The sequence below is a fragment of the Tachypleus tridentatus genome, chromosome 6 (genome assembly GCF_004210375.1).
Source record: "Tachypleus tridentatus isolate NWPU-2018 chromosome 6, ASM421037v1, whole genome shotgun sequence".
In the NCBI taxonomy this organism is placed as follows: Eukaryota; Metazoa; Arthropoda; class Merostomata; order Xiphosura; family Limulidae; genus Tachypleus; species Tachypleus tridentatus.
Genome location: NC_134830.1, coordinates 107,519,657 through 107,533,124, shown reverse-complemented (window position 1 = coordinate 107,533,124; position 13,468 = coordinate 107,519,657). Strand labels below are relative to the sequence as shown.

Here is a 13,468-nt window from a genome sequence, read left to right as displayed (position 1 = left end):
ATAGGCATGAATATTATGATAAAAGTCACATAAATTTCAGTATCAGTTTCAAAATTTTCTTAATTTTTTCATTTTGTATTCAGAATGAGAAGCATATAAGAATAACACTTTTATATTTTACTTGCCTTAAGAGGTCTTTCATTCAATACTGGAACTCATCAGTTGAACTGGGTGATTAGAAACAAGAGATTTTCTGAAACATAATATAGATATCTAAAATAATGCTTCAACAGTTATCATTTAAGTATCAAAATCTGGTGAAGCAGTAGAAACCAATGAGTCTAAAATTGTCATAAACCCATGTGAACTATAGATGTGAAAAAAACCAAAAGAAGCATGCAGTTTACATTATTGTTATCACAGGTTTTTAGGCATATAGAATAGTTATGTTATAGCCAAAGTAAAGTTTCTATTATCAGGAAATCTAGTTTAGGAATTTTTGCACACAATAATAGTTTGTTTTTTTTCGTAAATAAACAACTAATTCTCTCCAAACATGCCATTCCATTGAATAAAAAAATGGTAACAGTTTGAAGGCTGGAACTAATAGGCAGAAACTATGTGATATATTTTTACAAAATAGATTGTTTCATTAAAATAAAAGTTCAAAGAATAAAACTTTTACACTAAACAGTATTTGGAGTAATTTTCTCACTTAATGATATTCTTAGATGGAGAAGTCAGTGCTAGTTTTAAACACAAGCAAGGTATGTGATTGCTTGGAGCCTTCATTCTATTCTAAACAAATACAAAAATGAGTCTTCAATTTGTTAGCATGATTGATCAATCACTTAAAGTGATAGCCATTTATTACAAACATTTATTTTTGGGATAAATAATTTCCCCTGCTAATAAAACTTATGTGCTAAGTAAGCTGATTAACTTGCTATTTTAGACATTAATGTGCTAAGTACATCAATTACCTTGCTCTTTGAGACATTAATGTACTAAGTAAGCCAATTACCTTACTATTTGTTATGTGCAAATCAAGCTGATTACCTTGCTGTTTGAGACATTAAGCATGTTAAGGCTGTCAGTATTCAAAGTATTGGTGAAATAACTTCTGCACTTAGTATAAGAATAGAAAATGCTATTAATAGATGATTATACAAGATTTTTTTTATTTTGGAAATTTTGTATAAAATTATAAATTTGAAGTTTAGAAATTAAGAACCTATACTTTGTTATCCCTTCTATAAAGTGTTATACTTAATTACTCAGTTCATGACTGATTATCCAATTTAATTGACATTTCATTTATTGTCCATGAAGTAAATGAACTAAAGAAAGTTGGAAAACTAAAGAAAAAGGAAATAAATGGCTAAAATTGTGTTTTCTTATTTAATTTTTATCTTATTCCATGTTAAGTGTAATTCACTTAATTAATGTATATAATTCAGATAATTCACTTATATAATGTATCTCTTTTGTATAAGTTTCAATTTTTTTTTTGTATTTTCTTGTTTGTGTATTCTTGATGAACATTTTAAATGTTTGTTAACACTGTGCACAATCTAGTTCCAAAAGTACACTTTTTTAATTTGCAGCATGTCTTCCTACAGGATTAACAAATCGTAATTGTTTGAGTATGCTTTTTATTTTGGTCTTGAAGTCAAAGATTCCAGTTGGTCAGTAGTGTTTGTCATGATAATTTGATAAAAAAAAATAATTGTAAAAACATGTTTAAGGATTCTTTGTCTTTAGGTATTTAGTCTTCAGTAAAGAATGTTATGCACCTGCCTGTTACTATATGATGATATTTCTTCTTAGCAGTTACCAGTTTGAAGTTTGCATACGTTATAATCTTTCCATTAGTTAATTTGTTTAATAAAATATGAAGTCATCTAGTATCTCTCATTACCACATACTCAACTGCTTTAGAAATATGGCATTAATTATAGGGCATCTGCATGAATGAATACCACTTTTTCTTGATTTATAATAGCCTTATAGAAAGTAATAACACTTGATTTTTTCTTTTTTTATCTTCATAAGTTCCCTCACCTTCTACTTTTGTATTTGAAGTACAAGTGATCTCCCTGTGAGCTAGTTTGAGATTTTCAGGTTTCTAATTCTTTTTTAAAATTTATTTATTGCCTGATTTTAACACATTATTTCATGAACTTTTTTGCAGCCACATTTATAGATAAATAATAGTCCCAGTGACTTATTAATATTTAACACATTGGGTCCTAAGCTTATTTTGTCAATACATTCTAGGGTCCCACTGGTTATTTTACAATTACTTTCCTTGGGAAGAGTGTATATGTAGCCTTTGTGTCCCAGCCGATAAGTGACCCTTTAAAAAAAAAAAAAAAGGAGCACAAATCACCGGTGGGTTTTACTGGAAAGTTATCACAACCCACCTATGAGTTGTGTGGGAGCCAGAACATTAAATACACACAGAAATACATGTGGTGTTTTTATGTATTTTGCATAAGTATTATATTTTTGTATGGATTTGTTATATCAGCATTGTATTTTATATGGGACAATTTAATGAAATATTTCACAGATAATTATGTTCCCAAATTGTGAGAAGCACAAAATGAAATATTTATTCATCTCTTTCCAAAATTTGTAAGTTTATATCCAACATTTATAATTTCTTAAAATTAAATATATAGTTATTGATTTTATTGCATACCTATTTTGAAGAACATTACTTTATAATACACTTTTCAAAGTTAAAACAAAGGTTATATAATGTGTCCTACATATCTTTGTGGCAGGTTTTGTGTTTATGAAGTGTGTATAGATAGATCTTCAGTTTAACCAAAGCTGTGCACTTAAAACATTTTATCATAAGAAGGGGCCAGACTAGCCATTTAGTAACAAAAATACATATCATAAGAAGGGGTAAAATCTATTCATCTTTTAACAAAAGAAATATACATGTGGTATATTCAATCTCATATCAGTGAATTTCAGCAAATGTATTTTAAGTCAGAAATTAGGAATAATATTTTCATTGTTAATTTTAAAACAACTGTACCTTCCACTAGGGTGGACTAATATTTCCAAGTAACAAAAACAAATAGTTATATACCAAAAAAATAATTGAATAGTCAGTTAAGTAATTATGTAAGAGTTATTAAAGCATTAATAAAATATCTTTTCAAATTAATTCAGAAACTTTGGTATGCATACATCTATTGTTGCATGTTTTTGGTGGTTTTGGAAATATTATGGTTTTTCGTAGTGTCTATTATTTATTTACTAGTTTTCATGATTAACTTTTACTTAGAATTGTATAGAAAACAGAAATCATTTTTCAGTTTTTTTTTCTTTCTTAATAGGTGCTTGGTGGCATAGAAAATTCTCTTTATACTGGAAATATCTTATACACAAGAATACACAAAGAATGGTTTTATGAAGTCATCCTGACAAACATAACAGTTGGGTCCAAGAAATGGGAAGGCCATTGCACTGAGGTTCAAAATTTACCCACTAATTTAGCAATTTTAATGAATGAAAATAAAGTATAAGTTATTAAGTTTAAGAAATAATAATTTTTGTATAAGTTATACTAATAATTTACTTTATATTAAACATATATTTATATAATAGCATGAAAATTTGACAGGTAAAGTACATTAACAGCTAGATAATAGAGATCAGTAATGTTTCAGTCTTCATTTGCTTTAGGTAAGTGAACCAAGAAAAATAAAAATGCCTGTTCTGTGTATAACTAGTTATTTAGTACTAATAGAAAATTCTTGTAGTTTCTTCTATGTTGGTGTTTATTAATCATAATTGTGCAGCAAATCAAAAATCTTGTTAATAAAATTAAAAGGGAAAAATTTCATTTTTATTGAGATAATGAAAAATAAAATCTTATAATATTCACTAGTTTGATAAATGTTCTTATGAAGCTTAGAATCTAAGCTGGAAATAAAAGACAACATTTATAATAAAATATACATATTATCAAATTATAGTTCTTTTGAAAAGCCTAGTTAACTGTTTCAAAGAACCAAGCCTTAATATTGAATTCACATATACTCAGATTATTGTACTCCCATATTAGTCCTCTTGTTTTTTTGTAACCAAGTTGAAATCTTCAGAAGATTTCATACAGAATAAATTATTCATATAAAGATACTGATGCCTGACCTTGCATTTATGCAGAATGTTGAATTTTCTAAGCACATTTTTCCACTCAAAATCCAATTCTCTGTATAAAATCCATATTAACACTTGGTAGAGGAACACTAACATTTTTACACTGTGGCAAAATGTGTTTCTACTGTCATGTGTAATAATTAAACTTGTGTTGCAAACACCAGTGAGATGTCATGATGCACAAAAAGAGAAGCAGGAAATAGTATGCAATGGGCTCAAGAACCAACTAACTACCATCATGTAACTAGATAAGTATGAGCTATGGCTCAGTGAGAATACCTAATAATATATAGTATTGTATGTTAATTATGGTACACAGTAGAAGTTCACTTATCTGTATATCCAAGGTTAGTTTTATAGTAGAAGATTGGAATAAAAATGCAAGTTAACACATGTTGAATTGTGGAAAATGTAGGTTCATAAAATATAGTGTCAAATATGATTAAAGTTATTAGCCTAATACCGCTAAGTGAACATAATGACTGGTTTTGATATAACCAAATGGTATAAAACTTATTAATATATGAGTGATATTGTCTGTTTGAAAGTGAAAGCTTCTAGTGATCTTTTATTTTAAATGTCAAAGGTTTAAAACATCTTTTATTGCAATGGCATTTGCAAACTGTTATCTTAGATTAAGATGGTTTAATGAATGCTCTTTCAAATGAATAATTATACTTTTGTATTAAAGTATGCTGAAGGCAGAAAGCTCTGTAGCACAGCACAATAAAAGTAATTTAAATGTGTACTTAATGTCAAATATTATGTCCATGGAGAACACTCAAATGCTATGTTTGGTGAATAGAACTTTCAGTTTTCTATAGAATTGAATATTTTGCCCATGCATGAATACAATAAACATAGTGTACCTGCCTGACCATAATGCATACTTTTTTTCTTCCAAATACTGCCCAAAAGAGTGATTGGTCATTATATTTGCACATTTTCAATTTCTTAGATATTTTATGAGAAGCTATCACTGAAAAGTATCAATAGTTTTTTTAAATGTAGAGCTAAGTACTATTCTAAATTCAGTTTTTTTCAATTAGATGATTTGATTACTGCTAAATAACATTAAAAAATTTATATCATTTGAATGAATTTTGTGTTTTTTGCTCTTCTTCAAAAGTATGTTTACAGAATTTGTATGGGTTGCCTGAAAAGTCTGGAATCATAGGCACTTTAGTAATTTTTACAGAATGTTTCACATGCTGTTCTTATAATTTGAACCAAGTTAATAGCAGGATTAATTCTACCTTCTCATGTTTACTGAAATTAAGAAATGCTAGAAATCATCTATGATTTCAGACACTTTGGACACACTGCACATTATATTCAAAATTTTTGCATTTTACATGTGCTTTTGCTAACCATAAATTGTAAAGTTAGATGGCTGTACTGTCTCATATTAGTAAAGTTCAGTTTTAAATGTCTGTATTTCAAAGATATATCATGGTTTTAAAGTTTTTAATATTTTTTTTTAGGATTTCTCTGAAAAATCATTGAAAAATTTAAGTATAATGAATTTGAATTACAAAAAAAATGCTATTGAGAATTATCCTGTGTAAATAAGTTAATAAAAGAAATTATCAATTTTTAAATTTATGTGATTGAATTCTAATTCTAATCAAAGAATATATTAATAAGCCATAGAACTTACCTGATAAGAGTAAGATATAAAAAATTAAACATAAAAACAAGCTTTAAAGAAGTTACAAATGTCTAACATTAAGATTAGGTTTTTGTTGGTTAATTTCTTTTCCTGTGTTCACAGTTGAATAATGACAAAACCATAATTGACACTGGAACATCTGCACTTTATCTTCCTGAAAAAGTTTTCAATTGGGTTAAAAAAACAATTCACAAATTGGACGAGGTAAGCATATGAAATGTATCTAGTACTCGCTTTTCATGCAAATTTCATTAATTAAAGTTTCTCATGGGGTATTTAAATATGTTCCATAATTTGATAAATTTATTTTCCAAAATATACTCATTTCTTTTTGTTAGCATCTACAGATTGTTTGCATACAAGTAAACTTTTTGGTGTAGTTGAATATTTCATTATTTCTTGTTTTTGGTATTTTATTAAATGGCTCATTCTGTGAAATTTAACTTGGAATTGTAAATAGGTAACTGGAATTGTTATAAAGTATTTCAGCACATAAAATTTAACAGTTTTAAGCATTAAAGATAATATAAATCTTAGGAAGAAAATAAAATGAGAACTATGAAAGAGTGTAGAAATTCAGAATTTCTCTTTTTTGCAAATTTTTATAGTTCTGTGTTAATTCAAAGTTTTATTCACAAAATTTTTGAAATGGACCTTTGACAATTGTTAAATGTTTATATTTTCAAAGCAAATATTGCAAAATTGTTAGCTTATAGAAATCTCCTTGGGAAATATAAACCCTAAAATATATTAAAATGATTATTACTTATTGCAACAGGAGTAGAAATAATGAAATAAAATTACATTTACCTGAGGGAAAGGTATCAGGGAGATTACCTTCTTGTATGTAATGTTGCTTTTCTTTGTGAATTGTTTTTTATTTAATCTATGTAATATGTTCACTCTCATTGGTGATAACTAAATGAATATGGATAGATCATGCATTCCTGATTGGATAAGTTAACTAAAAAGAGAAAATTACTCAAGAATGTGCAATGTAATATTTTGATCCCTGCACAATTTCTCTCCACTTTTCTTTACTCTTAGTTGTATTAGTAGTTATATATGGTCTAAGATTTTCAAGTTTATAGTTCATAACATGAACAGAAATCTTATTTATCATTTCTTTTGCTGAAGTTAAAGTATTTTGTGAACAAACAAATTTGAAATGAGCAGTGATTGCATAGTTCTACTAGTATGACACTCGTGGACAAAGCTCAGGTAGAAAGGACAACATTTTAAAAGATTTCTCTCTTCTTGTCTTTAGATTGGTTTGCATTGATGTAATACTTTCTATGTAAGTGTCATTCTGAACTAGTTAATTCATGTCCATTTCCCATTTCTTTATTATGAATACTCTGATCGAACAGTCTATAAAAGAAGGTATTTTGTGATTTTAAGTTATGAAATTTACTCATCACATACGCTGTGATTGTTACATTATTTTCCATTTTGTGACAGCCATCTCAGTCAGTGTAATCTGGCACAGTTACAAACTTTTCTGGTTACAGCCATCAAAATCAGTAGAGTGTGACACAGTTACCAACTTTTTTCTAACAGCAATCACAGTTAGTATAGTCTGACACATTTACAAACCTTTCTTGTGACAGCCCCTCAGTGTGGATTCCTGTACGTGGTGAAGAGACCTCCCAGGGAAGGCTCTGTTCTTTCAGTTTACCTCCTCTGGGATCTACTAAACATTCACTTATGTGTTTGTCATGCGTGACGACCCATGAAGGGGAAGAGAGGATCCTGGTGGTTGAGGGGTCCAACCCTAACACACCATTTTGGCCTTGAATTCCTGTAGACAGGCAGCCTTGGGGTGGCTTCCCTTGGGTCAGTTGGCTGGTCCACATGGGCTAGGGTCAACCAAGTACCAGTGTTGGATGTTCCCAACAGGTGTTGTGGACATTGTATCTAATGCTGGTGTTTGGGTATAGTGCTCACAAAACCCTGGCAGTGTCCTTCTTTGACATTTTAAAGCTTCATGGTGGGTGGAGTCAGTGGGCACCAAAATATTCCTTTTTTTATTATGGATCCTCCAAATTAAAACTTAAATAGTAAAAACACAGTCTTGAAGATTCTGAGTAGCAATCCTCACCATCTGTACCACCTGTTGTACCTCAATTTCTCATATTGCATTCACTTTCAGACAAACCTTTAGAACAAATATCTCCCTTTTTCATTCAGAAGGGACTAGAGGGAATTGCTGGCTCTCCAAAGCCAGTAAAGAAGTTTTGATCTGGTGACATATTTGTAGAAACATCCACATCTCAACACAGTGAACTCCTCTTGCATTCAAAGGCAGTTGGGGATGTACCTACTGAGGTTACACCTCATACTACTTTAAATTCATCATGAGGAGTTGTTCTTGAGAGAAATTTGAAGAACATCCCAGAGTTGGAGATTCTCACTGGTTTCTCCATTCAAGGAGTTTCTGCAGGGAGGCGTATCTCCACTTACAAAGATGCAATTACGATTCCAACCAGTATCCTCATTCTGACATTTACATCACCATGTCCACCTGCCACCATCAAGGCAGGTTATCTTAATTGCAGGGTATGGCCATACATTCCAAACCCTCTCCGATGTTTCCAGTGTAAGCAGTTCAGTCATTCAAAGATGTCATATCGTGGTTCCTTGACATGTGCTCGTTGCAGTGGCAAAGACCATGATTCCTATGAGTGTGAAAAAGATTCTCAGTGCATCAGTTGAAATGGCTCTCACCCACCCTGCTTTTATTCTTGCCTTAAATGGTTGGAAGAAAAAGAGGTGCAGTGGTTGAAAATGATTTCTGAGATTACTTATCCTGAGTCTTGAAAGTTGCTGTCCACCACTCCATCTCAGACGTATGTTGCTACACTTCATTCCACTTCAACAGTGGGAGTACAGACTGATCTTTCTGTGCCTCCAAAAGAATTGTTTTCAAAACAACTGAAAAGACTTTTGACCTCCATGGTTAAAAAAGTTGATGAATCAACTTCAACACCCATCTCTGCCCCTTACATACATTCCAACAAATCCCAAGATCCACTTCCTTTGGTTCTGGGCACAGGCATTTCCTCAGATATATCTTCTTCTCCCACCCCAAGATGCAAAATGATAATTCGTTCACATCCTCATTCACTGGAGTCCTCTTCCAACAGCAAAGACCTGCTTAATTGACCCAGGGCAGGACCTTCAAATAAAGACACTAAAGAAAAAAGATGTGGTCATAAATAGAAGGGTTCTCCATCCAATTTGTATACACATAAATAAAAATGGCCACCTTGAAACAATGGAACTGTTGAGGTTTACGTTCTAATCTGGATGACATCAAACTACTGATTGCTTCTTACCATTCTGTATGTTTTTCCTTACAGGAAACATTTTTGAAACCTGCTAATACAATCACCTTTCAGCAGTTTTCTTTGTACAAAAATGACAGGCTGTGTGATGGATGAGTGCATGAAGAGGAGGCACTGTTGGTTGGTCAGCATGTGCACACCCTGTCTTTGCCACTCAACATGCTCTTGGAGGCCGTAGCCATCCATGTTTCCTTCAGTCATACCATCACTGTGTGTTTTCTCTACCTGTAGTCTGCAGAGACCTATGATCAATCAGACCTTGATGTTCTCATTAAACAGTTTCCACTTCCTCTTTTAATCTTGGAGGACATTAATGAACATCATCTCCTCTGGGAAAGTGCTGATATTGATATGAGAGGGTCACTCTGTAGAGCGTATGCTCTCTGATCACAACCTTTCTCATTTCAATCCTGGTTTTTCTATTTTTTTTCAGGCACATAGTCAGTTCTTTACTGCTATTGATCTCCCAGTTTGCTCCTCTTCACTATTCTCCCATTTTTCATGGAGGGTTGACAATAATCCAGGAGGCAGTGATCATTTTCCTATAATTTTGAGAGACTGGCTGTAGCGAATGCCACCTGATCAACATGCTCCAGAGGAAGCTGCATCATGCAAACTGGCCCTCTTTCACTACTCTCACAGAACGTGATCCTGACATCATCTGTAAGCCATCAGTAACTGACTGTATTATACAAGCAGCTGCTCAATGTATTCCTAAAACTTCAACACGTTTTCCACAATATCTTCATCTATGGTGGAATCCTGCCTGCCACATGACACAAAAGACTCAAAAACGGACCTGGGATACTTTCTGTTGATAATCCCACACTCTCGAACAGCATTGCTTTCTAGCAGGCCCATGCACCAAACAAACGACAAGATTGAAAAGGTCGATGGGCAATGTTATTCTGCCCCCCTCATGATATTGGTCTTTGATGGCCAGGAAGTAGTCGATACCCAGAGCATTGCTGATCCTCTAGGTGAAAGTTTTTGCACTTCTAGCACTTCTGCTTCTTCCTCCACCTTCTTAGCTCTCAAGACTAAGGCAGAGCAATCACCTCTTTCCTTTCAAGCTGATTGTCTCTCTGACTATAATCGTCATTTTACACTGGTTGAACTTAAACTGGCCCTTCATCAGTCTGGCAGTACACCGGTTGGGCCTGATGATGTACATTATAAAATGCTGTACCATTTATCTCCTGCTTCTCTTGCTATTCTTCTGATTGCTTTTAACTGGATCTGGCAGGAGAATGTTTTCCTGATGTCTGGTGCCAGGCTATTGATCCTATCTTTCTCTAAGTCTGAGAATGATCCCAAGAGTTCTTCAAACTACCGTCTAATTGCTTTGATGAGCTGTCTCTGTAAGATTTTAGAGAGGATGGTTAATGCTCGTCTTGTTTGGTTCCTCTTGCTCACTCAGTATGGGTTCCGATGACAGCATTCCACTGTGGACCACCTGATTCAAATTGAAACATCAATCAGAGAAGCCTTTCTCAAATGACAACATCTTGTATCAATATTCTTTGACATTGAGAATGTTTATTATACAAAATGGAAGTCTGGCATTTTCAAGACCTCCATAAATATGGGTTACATGGCCATTTGCCCATTTTTATTAACAATTTTTTAATGGACAAGAAATTCCAAATTTGTGTGGATTCGACACTTTCCTGTTATTTTCTACAGGAACTTGGAGGCCCTCAGAGCTGTGTTTTGAGTGTCATACTCATCAGTATAAAAATTAATGCCATCACTGAACAACTCCCTCTCACTGTTGCAAACAGGCTCTATGTCAATGACTTTCACATCTCATGTCAGTCGTCAAACATGAGGTTTATTGAGCGGCAGCTACAGATTGCCCTCAGTCATTTACTGAAGTGGACCACAGCAAATGGCTTTAACTTCTCTTTCTCTGAAACCATTTGCATGCACTTTTGCTGCCAATGGGGTATTCATTCTGATCCTTAACTCCATATTGGTGAAGTTGTGCTGCCTGTGGTCCCTCAGACAAAGATCTTGGGGCTTATCTTTGACATAAACTGACCTTTTTACCACACATCAAGCAGCTACAGGTCAAACGTACAAGAGCACTGAGCATCCTTCATGTCCTCTTTTCCACCACTTGGGGAGCAGATCGATGTTCTGTGCTAAAGATATATCGTGCTCTTATTTGATTATAACTTGACTATGGATCACTTGTCTATGGCTCTGCCAGAACCTTGGCCTTAAAGATACTGGACCCCTTTCATCATCATGGACTTCAGCTCTGCACTGGGGCTTTTTGCACTTCCCCAGTTTAGAGCTTATATGTAGAGTCTCATGAACCTTCTTTGCACCTTTGCTGTTTGCAACTGTCTTTACTATATGCTTTGAAACTTTGTTCCTTACCAAGTGTTTCTCTTCCTCAGTGAGACATACTTTGTGAGAACAGACGATCTGCCATTGCTTCTTTTGGCCTTCGTATCCAGGTGCAGTTGGATGAATTGGGTCTGTCCTTGGATAACATTGCTCTATCCACTGGTCAGCCCATCCATCCATGGCTTCTTACAGTCCCCAAATGTGACTTATTTTTAAGTTATCTAAGAAAAGCAGACACTCCTGACTGGAGATACTGTCTGTTATTTGCTGAACATCTTTCAAACAATCATTCTACTCCTATTTATATAAATGGTTCAAAATCAGGTGACTGTGTGGGCTCAGCCATGGTTTGTTGTGGTTTGATGGTTGCATGCAGAATTCTCTTTACAGCTTCTGTGTTCACTGCTAAACTGTATGCCATTTCTCTTGCCCTGGATCACATAGAATCTAAGCAGTACTCAAACTGCATTATTTATACTGACTCGCTTAGTTCTCTACTGGCCCTGGCATTGCTTCAAGTTAGGTCACACCCTGTTCTTGCCAGTATTCAAAACTGACTAGTCCAATTATCTTTAACATCTACTTCTATCCAGTTTTTCTGCATAACGGGCCATATTGGTATTCACGGGAATGAGCTCATTGACACTGCAGCTAAATCTATCTGCTCTGGCACTAACATCACTGTGCCTGTTCCATACATGTATTATGGTCCTATATTCAAGGCTCGTCTCCTTGCCAGCTGGCAGTCGACTTGGAGTGAGCAACATGAAAACAAGCTTTTCCAACTTAAACCTTATTGGACTTTGGCCGTGTTGCTTCTGTAAGGATTGGAAAGAGGAAGTTGTTCTGACTAGACTACTTATTGGTCACAGTTTTTTAACTCATCATTTTCTTTTATCTGGAACTGATGCACCAATGTGTAGTCTGTGTAACACTCAGGTCTTAAGAAGCCACATTTTACTTTCTTGCTGTCATTATGACTCTCAACGACAGCACCATTTTAATCATGTTTTGTCCCAAGGTTTGTTCATGATGTCAGACAGTGTTATTAATGATGGTGACACTGTCCATCTTGGAAATGTTTTTAGTTTTTTTTAAAGGCCATTAATCTTTTTAATGCCATCCAAGTTTTTTAATTTATTTATTAGACTTTTTTTAATGTGATTCCCTTTTAAGAATCACAGTCCATTTAGTTTGATTTGAAATTAGAAAATGGCTGTAACGTCAAAATACTCAAAACCAGGACTGGAAAGGCCAACATCAGGTGATCAGGTGACTAACGCTGTTGTTTGAACTACCCGTTAGTCATCCTGATAAGTTATTATAACTACAATTATGCTGCAGAAAATCCTTTACAACTTGTATTACTGTAGTTGTTCTCTTAACATTATAGACTAGATGTAAACATTGGTTTTATGCTATTTAAGTTTGTCTTGTTTTACCTTAATTTCCTTTTATGAATTGTTTAAAATTTCCTTTAATTTTAATTTTTTACTGGATGTTTGGCACAGATAGCTTGGCTGCTTTGTGCCATAAAACACCAAATCAACCAACTAACACCATCTCAGTCATCATAGTCTGTCTGGTACAGTTACCAACCTTTCTTGTGACAACCATCACAGTCAATATAGTCTTCCACAGTTACCATCCTTTCTTGTAACAGCCATCACAGTCAGTATAGTCTGATACACTTACCAACATTTCTTGTGACAACCAGGTGGTGTGAGGTAATCATAAAAATTATGCTATGATTTTTGATAATATGTACAGATTATTAGTATCAAAGTATATTTCCAGTCATATACATGAGCAAAGTATTTTCAACATTTTATCACTTTTATTAAATATAAATATCTAAACTTTTTCACAATGACTCTTACAAGTGTAAGCCACAATATAAGACTAGAAATTGTTCTATCATTTTTACTTTTACTGTGATGGGTCCTTAAATGTGAATGAATAAAAC

General features: G+C 33.4%; 1 protein-coding gene across 2 annotated transcripts in view; it reads left to right on the top strand.

Moving 5' to 3' along the window:
* LOC143253263 (beta-secretase 1-like) overlaps positions 1-13,468 on the top strand; it is a 77,160-nt gene that overhangs the window by 16,668 nt on the left and 47,024 nt on the right. For both annotated transcript variants that reach the window (XM_076506829.1, XM_076506828.1), the window contains exons 6-7: positions 3,300-3,434; positions 5,900-6,001. In XM_076506829.1, coding sequence (XP_076362944.1) covers positions 3,300-3,434; positions 5,900-6,001 — 237 coding nt within the window. The remainder of the gene's footprint in view (positions 1-3,299; positions 3,435-5,899; positions 6,002-13,468) is intronic.